Source organism: Wyeomyia smithii, chromosome 2 (assembly GCF_029784165.1).
Source record: "Wyeomyia smithii strain HCP4-BCI-WySm-NY-G18 chromosome 2, ASM2978416v1, whole genome shotgun sequence".
Taxonomy (NCBI): domain Eukaryota; kingdom Metazoa; phylum Arthropoda; class Insecta; order Diptera; family Culicidae; genus Wyeomyia; species Wyeomyia smithii.
The window spans coordinates 176,579,305-176,592,743 of NC_073695.1; the positions used below are offsets into that span (position 1 = coordinate 176,579,305).

General features: G+C 39.5%; 1 protein-coding gene across 2 annotated transcripts in view; it reads right to left on the reverse strand.

Annotated features, from left to right (window-relative positions):
- Positions 1-3,748: 3,748 nt before the first annotated feature.
- The window catches only part of LOC129724241 (uncharacterized), a 273,777-nt gene continuing 264,086 nt past the window's right edge, over positions 3,749-13,439 (reverse strand). For both annotated transcript variants that reach the window (XM_055678962.1, XM_055678964.1), the window contains one exon: positions 3,749-13,420. In XM_055678962.1, the coding sequence (XP_055534937.1) occupies positions 13,117-13,420 (304 nt within the window). In that variant the 3' untranslated portion in view covers positions 3,749-13,116. The remainder of the gene's footprint in view (positions 13,421-13,439) is intronic.

Here is a 13,439-nt window from a genome sequence, read left to right on the forward strand (position 1 = left end):
TTTTGCTTCTCAAGATTTTATCCTTTTTTCCCTCAGAAATAACTTCTGGTTACGCCACTGGATCATACAAGTATAAAAAGAAAAGAAATATTTATTTTATGTTCCATTTTCGCAAAATTTCAGTATTTTTTGTGTGATTCGATTATCCGGAATGAAATTTTTTTTGATGTTCCGGATAACCGAGTCCGACCTGTAATGATATATTTTTTTTAAATATGTCAAAAAACGTCAGTATGCCGAGTTTTGAAAAGTTATAAAAAAATCAAATTTTATGATACTGCACCCAAATTTTGGACTTAAGCACTTAAATATTTATTTATTTATTTATTTATTTATTTATTTAATATCTGTTTTTTACAGATTTTTAGAATTTATCAATGACACCGAATCTATACTCAAAATTACAGGTTTTTGGCAAATGCAGTGGATTATCAAATTTTTCTCAAGTTATAAACTATATTAATTTTGACCTTTTAAAATTCGTTTGACCCTTTAATGTGTTTATAAAACTCGTCAATTATTTTAAACTTTACCAGACATGTACTTTTCTTAGTGGACCGATTCCTTATAGTGGACCACCCGCCTGAAACTCTGGGTTCATTATCATTCGTTCACACGCACACTCGGTTCTAGCCTGGATCCGGCCATCATCTCGAGAAACCACATATGACAATCAGTGCATAAAATGTACGAGGTACCCAGGCATGTTGAACAAAAAAAAAAATAAAAAAAAAACCAGGACGGGTCGGGAACGGGTCGGGTACCGGCAATTTCGGCGTTTTTTCTATCGGGTACGGGTCGGGTACGGGTAGTTAGAATAGATATTTTTCAGGTTCGGGTCGGGTACGGGTATTTTAAACAAACCAGACTTCGGGTTCGGGTCGGGTACGGGTTTGAAAATTTTCGATGAGTCGGGTACGGGTCGGGTACGGGTAACAAATTTCCCATACCCGACCATCTCTACTTCGCACTGCGTCTAGGCCAAACTGGAGTATCACATAGGGAAGGGGTAGCGGGTGGCAGTTTCGGTTTAGGTGCGAAATTATCTATCTTTTTACTCAACGCTTCGACAACACCGCACAACTGTTGAAATTTTGTGTTCAAATTTGATACATCAGGTAGTTGCGGTTGTTTTATTTCCGAAATATATGAGCCTATACTGCGGCCTTTAAGCTCATCTCTTGGTGCTATCGGTGACAAAAAGTACCGACAAACAAACGATGCAACAGAAATAACCACTTCGCAAATCCAAAAAAAGCAACGAATCACTTGTACTCCACTATATGTTGCTGATAAAAGAATAAAGTATCCACCCAGTCCGTTTAGCAATTATTAAGGCAAGGCAAGGTAAACAAAATTCAATTTCCTAATCAGAACAAACTTCAAAACAAAATTCTTCAAGCTGTACTGCTGTATCGCCCATTTTCTCTACTCCTTTGTGTACCCGTTTAACGTATGCACAGGTTACAGGTAGTTCGAACATTATTTCGCCTAAAGTAGGTAATTTGAAAATGACCGGTCATGTGGGGGGTCACAAAAAAACGGTAGAAAATAAAAATTCATTGATAACTTTACGAACTAATTTCATTTTTGTCATATGACTTACATTTTAAGTTTAGTACAGTGGGCAATGTATGTAGTTTGCGAGAATGCGAAAATGAACGGGAATAGAAGGTGTGTCTTTAGGCCTAGAAAAAATTTTCCTCGTCCAGACGGGACCCGCAATCTCCGTTGTCTCCGGCAAGGCGTTTTGGCCAATTAAGCTACTACTGGGAAAGGTATTACTCACCCTAAACCAAAGTCGAATCACCCTCTACTACTGTGTTCCCGTATCCCAGCACGCCACGATGAACTGCACACACTGCCCTGTGGGAGTTTATTTTTGTAACTGAGAGAGTGGTCTCTTCACGCACACTGTGTTTAACGACTTATTACCTTAAAATTAAATATGAAACAATTGTACCAATGATATTGTCAAATATTTATAAAATTCCTCAGTTTCGGAACATGTCCACGAAAAACTGGATTTTCGGGAATGAGAAAATTCTTTCGTGGTACCGCCGACGAGAGCACAAAGTAGATAGGTTGCCCGCCGGATATTTGATTTGAAACGTAAATATCCCCTTTTTTGTAGCTCTTTTACCGCTCCGTAATGAAATTGTTCTAGCTATGAAAGCTTCAAGCTATCAATGATGACTCTTCGCATCGATTCTACAGAAATGTTGGCTTCCTTGGCAAGTTGCCTGATGCAACGTACCGGACAACGAGGAATTTTTACGGGGCCCAATTTGATCACGTTTAACGTATTTGCTAACCGGGGATTCTCACTTGCCAGGTTTTGTTACTCAGAACCATTTTAATGCACTCAACTGTGGTCAAATCCTACCACTCTGGACAGCTCCTCGCCGTTACGTGGGCGAGCAGCAACCTAGTAATACCTTCTTTGGCATATATTTTCACATATTTGCAAAGAAATAACTCAATGTTCTCATGCAACATGTGAAAGTAAACGTAACTAAATACACAGTTAGCAGAAATAACCCTTCAGCTAAGCGGGGGCCTAGTGTGGTTGGTAACGTCTCCGCCAACCACGCTTGACGCCTGGGTTCGAATCCCACCGCCGACATAGGTGTCGATGGTTGTGAGGTGGCGTGATCCACTCACAACCAACCCAACTGGTCTAGATTCAACCCCAGCCGACACCGGGAGATTTTCTGAGGCGAAAAATCTCTGGGATCACGCCTTCCATCGCATGAGGAAGTAAAGCCGTTGGCGCCGGTCCGTTAATAAACGGGTCGTGAGTTAGGGTCCTGGGTGTGGAGTCGCCTCCCCGGGCGTCGGTGATTGGCCACAACAGTGGCGGAACTAGACCGACGGAAAATAAGCGAGAATAAAAAAAAAAAAAAAAACCCTTCAGCTACACACCATTCAAGTTTAATTATTTGTGCATTTTTACAAAGTAACAAAACTGGTTTTATCAAAGTTTTATTGCGCTGTTTTGGCTGTATTAAGCGCTATAAAACTTTGATAAAACCAATATTGTTATTAGGGCTTGTACTGCTTTTGGGAATGAACGGCTCAAATGCTCGACATCACTCGAATGTTTTATTCTATTATTTTAAAAAGCATGCCTTAAGAAACGAAGCACTATCATGTAATAAGTCTCATTATCGTCGATTATCTCAGCATGATTTCGAAACTTTGCTTTCGTATTAATTTCATGAGTCAGGGTAGTGTACAAAGCTGTTGAATAAAAATAGTATTTTTTGTATAGTATTTTACATTTATTTATAGTTTCTTTTTTCCAATGACAATGTTTCCAGTTCGATGAACATTCAAAAGAATTTAAACACTTTCGAGCTCCTACCAAACTATAAAATCATTCTCTTGTTTCTCCAATTTTGTTTTGCCGTACAATTGCGCCAACAGATCGCAAAGCATCGCATCATTTTTTCTACGAATTAATTTGCAGCCGTTCCTAGAGCTCTAAAAATCTACTGCTTTCGAACGAGAAAGGTTTTAATTACATCTTGATGTTGATTCGAGCAATTTTAAAATCGTTACAATTCCAATACCTGATATCATGCTGCGTGTTGGAAGGATAAATTTTAGCGTAAAAATTGTTTGAATCTTTCTCAATAGTTGAGTTAGTTACCATTATCGTTCTATCTTGGTTTTTATATATTCAGAGTTTGATTTTCCCTTCTTTTTGTGTAAATACAATATTTCTTAAAGCGTATTATATGGCTTGTTTTTTTTTTTGTCAAATTTCACTGCAGTACAAATTAGGTCCTTCATTTTTGTTTTTTTTTTTTGGTTTGTTCTCAAACTAGATGCCTATAACGGCCAATATATTGTGTAGAGTTTTTTTTTTCTGTTTGTGTGATTTTGTTTCACGTATTTGGTGGAAGCAGCCAATCATTTTATTGTTATTATTGCAAATTGCACTCAAAACAATTCGCACACGTAATATTAATTTTGATTTGTTTAGGAGGAAATCAGTGATAGTTCTTCACCGACAAAGAGTATGAGAAGCTGTAGTTTTACCAGTGCGACCATAATGACCTAATCTAAGAACAAATTTGGGTTGTGTTTTTGCGTACTCCGAAAAAATCTGCTGCTTCTAATCTCTTAAATCATTATATAAGTATCGGTATAGGACAGACTGAAGACTTTGAAGCGTCTGAGTATTTCGGTTTCTCGGTTATGCACCACGCTTGTTTCGAGAAAACTTTAGTTTTACGATTAAGCTTTTCCGAATAATTATTCTTTGATTTGGTTAAAAAGATACGTATTCATTGTGTAGTGTATGTAAAAATAAAAAAAAAAACAGTTTAAGATTTTGGCTCGTAGTCTTGAATCAAACCATAATTTTGGAGCTTGAAATGGAACGAGACGGCTTAACAGAATAAACAAAAACTAATTGATAGTGGAAGATTTTTTTTCGTTGTCATTTGAAGATAATTGAAAAATTTGAGAAAGTGGCGAATTGTACAAATGATCGTTGTGTCTGATTTGATTGAATTCCAAGTTTTATTATTATCATTGAATTGCAAATATTATAAGATCGACAATAGGTTCAATCTCAAGCTTCAAATTATGATTGTTTATCATACGGGCTGTATTTGCAACGACTAATGCACAAACATTTTTTTTAAGAAAATAGTTTGTCTCAGTAAAAAGTTCACTACTTGCAAGCATTGTACTTAACGCTTCAGATTAATGAAAAAATAGTGATCTGGAGACAACCATAGTAAACTACGTGTTACACAATTTTCGTTCTATTCTCCGGTATGACTTTCTACGCAAATTTTACATAAAAAGAAATTTTTGTACAATTTTTCATAAAGAAAAAAAATACGGATTATATGGTTTACTGGAACTGAAGTCAAAGAATATAACTTTAATCATTTTTAACCTGTAGTATGTCTTCCTGACATAATCGCATACTATTTCGAATCACTTTCGATGTAATCCATTTAAATACTTATTATCACCAAAATCAAATAGAATATAACCCTAATTACTAATCAACGAGCTGTATTTTTTTCCCATTGTGGAAAAAATATTTGGGAAAGGGGGGGGGGGGGGGGTTTCAAATTTCCGTAATCGGACAGCTCATCCCAGCTGGTCTCGAGGTACGATGCTGGCCTAACAAGCCAAGTTCGAGTCTCGACTCGCCAGAGACTGTTTGTGTCAGTAGGATCGTGGTGCTAGCCTCGCAATTGTCCTCTACATTTAACAGTTGGCTGCGAAGTCTGCGTATAATTCGGATCGAAATGTAGCACTAAGCCTTTGCCCTGGTAATCGGGCAAACCAACCTATTAAGCACAGCCAAATACAAATAAGACTGGGAAAAACAAGGGATTTTCCAGAGTATTCTAAAGAGTAGCGGAGCTAACAGCGCAGAAAAAAAAAACAATTGATTGTTAAGGTGGTGCCATTAGAAGGTGTGGTTGGAAGTAGTGAGACTCCTGTTTTGAAAAGATAATGGCCCCTATTACAGAAGACGAGGCGAGCAACACGCCTCGCCCGCAGTCACTGTCGAAACGAGCAAAACGTTTTATTAGGGAAAGCGAGTGAAACCTGGTTGGTGACAGCCGAACTACTCGTCCAAAATCCAACTGATTCGCTATCTGCAATACCAAAACTGATCAGACGAGTAACTCGCCGCTCGCCTCGTCTTCTGTATTAGAGACCTAAAACTTAAGAGCTCTGCTACAGCCGTAGAAGTCAGAGATATAGCTAAAGAATTCTACGAGCTCGTTCAATTCAATATAATTACCTTGGAAAAAAATAAGGACAAGAAAAGTAAATGTTGAGAACGCGTTGATCACGGGTAATGCCAAAAACTTTCCGAAAATGATAAAAAGAAATAAAACAAGAGAAAACCGCTCGGAAAACATAAAAATAACCGAAAACATAGTTGAAACTAACGAGAAACTTGCATATGGCGCCGACTGGCTTCTGAGCTTAGAAAGAGAAGAAAATCCAGCACGCAGTCTAGAAGTAATCAAAAAGCAATTTTGTTGGATTTCGGCTTATTAAGCCATAGTTGAGATCCGCTTAATAATAGCCTAATAAGATGTAACTCAACAAAATTGTTAGTCGGGTAGCTTTTGAAAAAGCTATCAAATGAGGAAATCCAACTTTATACTAGAAGACAGTCTATAGAAATAGCTTGTTGCAGAAAAAGCGTTCTTGTAGATAATTTTGTTCAGCTATGATTGAACGAGTATTGCATACAATGCAGCTTATTGTCTGTCAGTACTAGAGAATTACTTTTGTGTGCGAACATTGTACACATTCAGAAGGGTGATTTAGTTGCCATTCAACTGCTTTTGAGTTTCTCCTAGCCGTTTCGTTGTATTTCAGCTACAGACCGCGTTTTACACAATTCCCTGGAAAGGACTAGAATTCCTTTGGTCAGTGTAATTATAAGAAACACTTATGTTTTGTCAATACAAGGGAGTTTTATCGAAGCCTAGTTCCTCCTGCCAATATCGCACCATAATTCCAATTCCTTTGCAAATTTTGACAGCCAGTCTAATTATTTTAAAGGACTTATTTTGACAAAAGGAAAGTCAAGAGAACAAACAGTACAGGACCCCGTCCAGTTCATCGTTAAGCCGAGGTCTGTACTATATTGTTTCTATCCTCATTCAACATTTGTTCAGCTTACAAACGATCATGGTTCATCCGTATTACCAAAACCGGACGTGTTTGAGTGTGAAAATTTAAAAACAAGAAAACACATGAAATATCTGTATTATAGAAACGAAGTAGGCTGACACGTTGAAATACTGTCCTTTGAGTGCCCGAGCGAAGGAAAAAATATTGTATTCTATCGCAGAAAAACTGCAGTAGGAAATTAGCCATTGGGTGTTTGCTCTTGAAAATTAGGGTAGAAGTAGTTTAGAGTGTATTGCTTACATTGTATTTCATCGCTGTCTTTCAACAATTGGAAAAAATGGCGTTACCCGGAAAGCAATTCTGCGAATTGATTCTGCGCAAGCACCTGAAAAATCCTCAACTCTCTCTTCGTGACATTGGAAAACAACTCGGAATATTGCCGTCAACGGTGAGTCGTGCATTGTACATTACTACGAGGCTCTGAACATCGAACAAAAGTAGCAAAGCGGGTAGAAATTATGTTATGTTAGTGATCAGGATCACAAGCATGTCATGAAAGCGTTTAAATGAAAAAAAATCCCTATGCTTCGGTCGAGGATGTGGTCAAAAATTTGAATCTCAGAGCCAAGGACCGGGAGGGACTGCATACGTGCAAAGTGACGAAAACTTCAAATCGTGACGAACGGCGAAATACGGTGGGAAAGTCACGGGCCTGAAAACTGTACACCCAGCTGCCGATGAAACCTAGTTGTCTCAATATGGATGATGAGACTCACGTCAAGGCGGACTTCCGGCAGCTTCCGGAGCTACTGTTCTTCACTGCCCCTTGTGCTGGGTGGTTGATGAAGCAGAAACATTGAAAGTTCATCAAGAAAAACCTGATCTGGTAAACGATCTCCTTATGTGGCACACGGAATGCGCAATTCATGATTACCGGGGCGATCTTCCTCAAGGAGTATCATAACTGCTTCCTCGGTTGAAGCAATTTGAGGGACGAGGGCTCTACAATCTTCTGGCCGGATCTTGCTTTGTGCTACTGTTTAAATTATGTCCTGGAGTGGTATGAAGCCAACGAGATCACTTTCGTACCAAAGGACATGAGCAATCGGAACTATGGCCCATCGATAAATACTGGACTATTATGAAACAGGAACTACGGAAGTATTTCAAGGAGGCCAAATCTAAGGAAGACATGAAGAAAAAGTGGGGTTTCGTACATAAAAAGCTGCAGTCACATGTTGTACATGATCTAATGAGTGGAGTAAAAGTCAAGTAAATAAATATGATTTATATATTATAGATAACTCTACAAGAAGATAAATGGAATCAGGAACCGGAACGTGTCAGCCCCTGTCATGTGCAACAATAGGGAGGGGAACCTGATTACCGATAGAACGGAAGTGGCCAGGCGTTGGAAGGAACACTTTAGTGTGCTGTTGAATGGTGAAGAAAACAGCGTAGTCGAAAAGGAGCAGGATGGTGATGGAGGATGATGGCAAAGCTGTGGACTCACCATCCATGGACGACGTTAAGAAAGCAGTGAAAGAGCTGAAGAACTGCAAGGCAGCTGGTAAAGACGGCATTCCAGCCGAACTTTTTAAAGTCGGGAGCGAACAGCTGTAAGCACACCGGATCATGCTGAGAGTATGGTCCGATGAAGAATTGCCCTCGGACTGGTTGGAGGGTCTCATATGTCCAAGCTACGAAAAAGGCCACCGCTTGGACTGTAGTAATTATCGGGGCCCTTTTCAACACCGTTCACAAAATTCTCTCCCGTATTCTGTTCCATAGACTGAGGCCGTTGTCGGAGACCTTTGTTGGCGATTACCAATGTGGTTTTCAAGGGGGACGCTCCACTACGGACCAAATGTTTACCCTGCGTCAGATCCTCGATGAATTTCTAGAATTTAACCTGCAGACGCACCATCTGTTCGTTGACTTCAAGGCAGCGTACGATACAGTAAAGAGAAATGAGTTATGGCGAATTAGCTGTGGAAGAGGCCTTCGGACCTCTCAGGAGGGAAGCTGCGAGAGTAGGGCTCATCGTTAACTCTGCCAAAACGAAATTCATGGTGGCTGGTAGAGAGTGTGGTAGTCCAACGAATGTTAGTGGTGTTAGATGGGGAAACTTTTGATGTAGTCGACGAATTTATTTACCTGGGTACACTAGTGACACGTGACAACGAGGTTAGCTATGAGGTAAAAGGCGGATAGCAGCTGCAAACAGGGCCTTCTACGGATTGCGTAACCAGCTGAAGTCCCGTAGTCTGAAAACCCGTACTAAACTTGCACTCTACGAAACAACTAATTCTTCACTGGCCCTATAGGGCCAAGAAGCATGGACGTTGAAAGAGACCGATCGGCGAGCTCTTGGTGGTTTTGAGCGTAGGGTTTTGCGTTCAATCCTTGGCGGCAAACTAGAAAATAGTGTTTGGCGCAGACGCATGAACCATGAAGTGTACCAGGTGTACAAATCGGCGGATATAGTTAAGCGGATAAAACACGGCAGGTTGCAGTGGACTGGGCATGTAGCTAGAATGCCGGAAGAACGACCAGCGAAGGCTGTATTTAGCAGAAATTCCGATAGAGGCCGTCGACTTCGAGGTAGGCCTCGCACCCGTTGGATGTTTGCAGTTGAAGAGGATGCCCGCGAAATAGGTGTTAGGGGAGATTGAAGGATAGCAGCCCAAGACCGAGTGACATGGCGACGTATTCTGGATTCGGCATTGGATCGATAATCGGTCTGTCGCCGTAGAAGTAAAGTAAAGTAAAGTAAGTAAGATAGCTTATGGGTAATATTTTATTGTAGAAAAGTTTGAAATTGATCGGTGAACTAGGTGATTTTCTGCGGCGTTTTTGTCTCGTGATGTACCAATCGAGCTCGTCGCCGCACCAAGTTAACCATCTAAAAGACGCTGATCAGTCTGGTAGTCGTCTACGGGCATGAGACATGGACTATGCTTGTGGAGGACCAATGCGCCCTTGCGGTCTTCGAGTGAAAGGTGTTGCGTACCATCTTCAGCGGACTGCAGGTCGACAACGGGACGTGGAGAAGGCGAATGAACCACGAACTGGAGGAGCTGCTTGGGAAGCCATCTATCGTCCACACCGCTAAGATTAGCAGGTTGCGGTGGCTGAAGGATGTCGGACGACAGTCCGGTAAAGATGGTTCTTAAAACCAATCCGTTATGGACGCGACGATGAAGTGCACAGTGGGCAAAGTGGATCGATTAGGTGGAGGACGGCCTACGAACCCTACGCAGACTGCAGATCTGGCAACTCTTACGTACAGCAAAGGCTACACCACGACTAGAGACTGTTCGGTAAGGTAAGTATATGGAGCTATTGTTGAAGTGGACCTGAACTAACAGCGGAAGCTCATCCAGGACGCGTTCAGGAAAACAGCGCGAGAGGTGATAGACATGACAGTGGAAACCGCTAGCAGTGTCTAGAAGTGAAGAAAGAAACAATAGGTTTCCATATGATTTACTTTATAACTTTGTACCGAATGAAGATAAGATTTTCATTTGTTCAACAAAGTTTCATATTTTTGAATCGTTCATAACTTTTCGGAATAGACCATTCCTCTATCTCTTAACACAAAAGAAATTAAGTAAAAGTTGGTTTTTTATTTCTAGCATAGTAAATTTTTCATAATTTTTGACAGTTTGCGTTTATGCTGGTCATTCATACGAACAATTGCTCCGAAGACACTATTAGGCTAGGATGAAGGTGAAAGGCGTTATGGAATTAAATTCCATTTTTTGCCATATTGGACCACTGTGCTTTGGTGCGGCAGTGGTGATGGATGGGGATACTTTCGAAGTGGCTTATGAATTCGTATATCCAGGTACACTCGTAACGTCTGCAGGATTTCGGTGGAGAATAGGGCTTATTACGGATTGTATAGCCAGCTCAGGTCTCGCTGCCTGCAGATCCACACAAAATTTGCACTGTACAAGGCGCTGATCCTCCCGGCGGCGCTCTACGTACGTGGGACACGGACGTTGAAAAAGGCCGACCGAGATTCGTAGAAACTTGCGCTTATTACTCAGTGGCATACTAGAAACTGAATTGTGACGCAAGCGCATGACGAGAAGCAGCCCAAGACCAAGTTTTAGTGAGGCGTGTTCTGGTTTTGGCACAGGTTCTTTTTCGCCATGAAAATAAAGCTAAGTAGTAAGGATAAGAAGCTGCAAAAAACATTGTCAACGATTGTAGATTGGATGAGAGTATTTGCTCGAAAACATCAAAGACCGATCAACCTTGGGAAGAATTTTGAACTATTTTCAATACTTTTGCACGAAAAGACAGTTAAATTTAGTAAAGTAAGTTATTTTCTCACTGTTACATAAATAAAATAGCTGCTGTGATGAATGCCAAAAGTGACCCACGATTCTGTTCTTTGCTCTGCAAATAATATTTTCAGAATCGCACGAAGATATTAAAAACTAGAGGATCACGTAAGATTAAACATGGACAAAATTCGTAATAATGGAAACTACAATAGAAAAAAGGACGAATTTAAAATTATTTTGCACAAGCCTCATTTGAATACCAATATGTTGTGGAAAAAATGATCAATATGGTCTCAAATTACTTGTTACGGTTGTCAATAGTATGCGAACATGTCAGAAAGATATGTTGTCACTGCTAAAAGGATCAATTCTGCTATTTCTATTCAACAGATGATGATTCAAACCAATTGTTTGTTTCGTTTATGCTACCGTAGTGAAAACCTTGTTCCTGCACCGAAATTTGTAACTAAATTGGTTGTGTCCTTTCGAATCGACTTCATATGAGTTCATAATCAAATTTGCAAACATTTATCGCAAATTCACTACCGATTTCTAAGGTGTAACTATTGCAAACTCGATGACTTCAGTGCTTCATTTATAAATAATTTTATTTTGCTGGTTATTGGCGCGATTTATGGTTTAACTGTTTCGTTTCCATTACAAATTCAAAAAAACCTATACACTTCTAGGTAAATCTTGCTTTACGACTACGTCGTTAGGATGAAATGTTTGTCACATTTTGAATCCTGTTTCCAAGAAAACTAATCCTATAAAGACTACTGTAGTTTGTAATATTAAAACTGGTTTTGATCATTTAGTGTTGACAATTCCTGTTAACAATAAATGCTAATATTTAGAGCCGTTATGTTTCTTTCATATCCTACTAGAATACTATAAGTTATCTACAATACTTTTTTTGTCTATGACATGTGAAAAGCTGTGGGTTGTTGTTTTGTAAGACTTATTCCCATGAAAGTATCTCTGATGGAGTAATGATTCTCCCGTCGTCTAAGACATATCGCATGATATGCAAATTATTGAGTTTAAAATCGTTTTGTTCACCATCCACGAGTACAGTTTTTATTTTATATTTAATTATTGCTTTTGTCCAATTAGGTGTATCGCTGTTCGCATTACGTTTAATAAAGAAAGCTTGAAAAGCAAAAAACGTGTTAGCAATCATGTCTAGCAATAGAGTAGATTTTGTGACATTTACGGGAATGAAATTGTTGGGTAATCGTTCAATTAAAAATAGATCATCGAAGCACGCATTAGATTCATCAAACCAATTTGCTGTAAGCGTAATAATGCGATGGTCGGTAGGTGTTGGAAGAAAGGTGTTTCTTCTGATCGGTATTCAGATAGTTCATGATATCAACCATGTATATCATGTTCTAAACATTGTTTAATTCTTCTAGAAGCAATGGGTGTTTTAAAATTTTCACAACTTGCATGCTGAATTAGACCAGTTGCGTTTGGCGTACTAATTCCATAATCATCTTCAAGAATCATCATATCAACAACTATTGATAATGCTCGTGAAATTAAATAAACTAAACTTCTTCAACTTCCTACCTGTTATCCCCGACCATCTTTGGATAGTAAAGTAATTTTCTACCAACAATAGACAGTAGAAAGTGTATGAAAGTAGCAACCAAAAAGTTATGAAAGCCTAGCGGTACTAGCTCCTACGATAGAAACGTTTTTTATTACATAATACTATACAGCAAAGGATCCGAAAACAAACAGTTTCATTCATCTGTGAGCTCTGTCGTCTTTCCACAAAATAACTGTTTTTCCTGTGTTTTCTTCTTTCCTTTGTTCTAGTGTGTGTCACAGCATCGTTTTGTTGTGTTCAGTGTTCAACTTTTCTTAAAAACAAAATAATAACGTTTTAATATCTAAGAACAGTAATAGGAATTCTAAATTCTTTTCCATAATAAATATAGTATAATATGCTATTCGACTTATCTACTTTGGTGGTTAAAATTTGAATATGTACAACAAATAACGTTAGCACTGTTCCAAATATGTGCCATAATTACACGGAAAGTACGGTTTTTCCTAGGACATAAAGTGGAGCCCCGCTTAGCTTGGCTAAGGTGGCAGAAAATAAATGATATTTTCTATGGTAAGTGACCAGATAGAGCGGACCCTATCTCCGACCGGAGGGCAAAAGTTTATACTAGATAGCATCAGTTTCATGACTGTTCGGATCGAAAGCGGTGCTTTGGACCTGCCCTTGACTCGAGCCGGATGGACTTTGGCTTTGGAAGCTGTTTTTGCGCTTGATGAATGGAACGTTTGGCGAACTACCAGGCGATGGCGAGGACGTTTGCAGGCACTGTTGATGTTGACCCAAGGTGGCTGAATTGAAGCTAGACTGCTGGGAGAGGATAAAACTTTGCTGTGATGCAACGTTTCGAGTTTTGATAAGCGGTGGGTTCTTAATCGAGGACGAGAAAGCAAATCCCCGCCGGAGGGTTGCTCTGCAATCAAAGAAAAGTA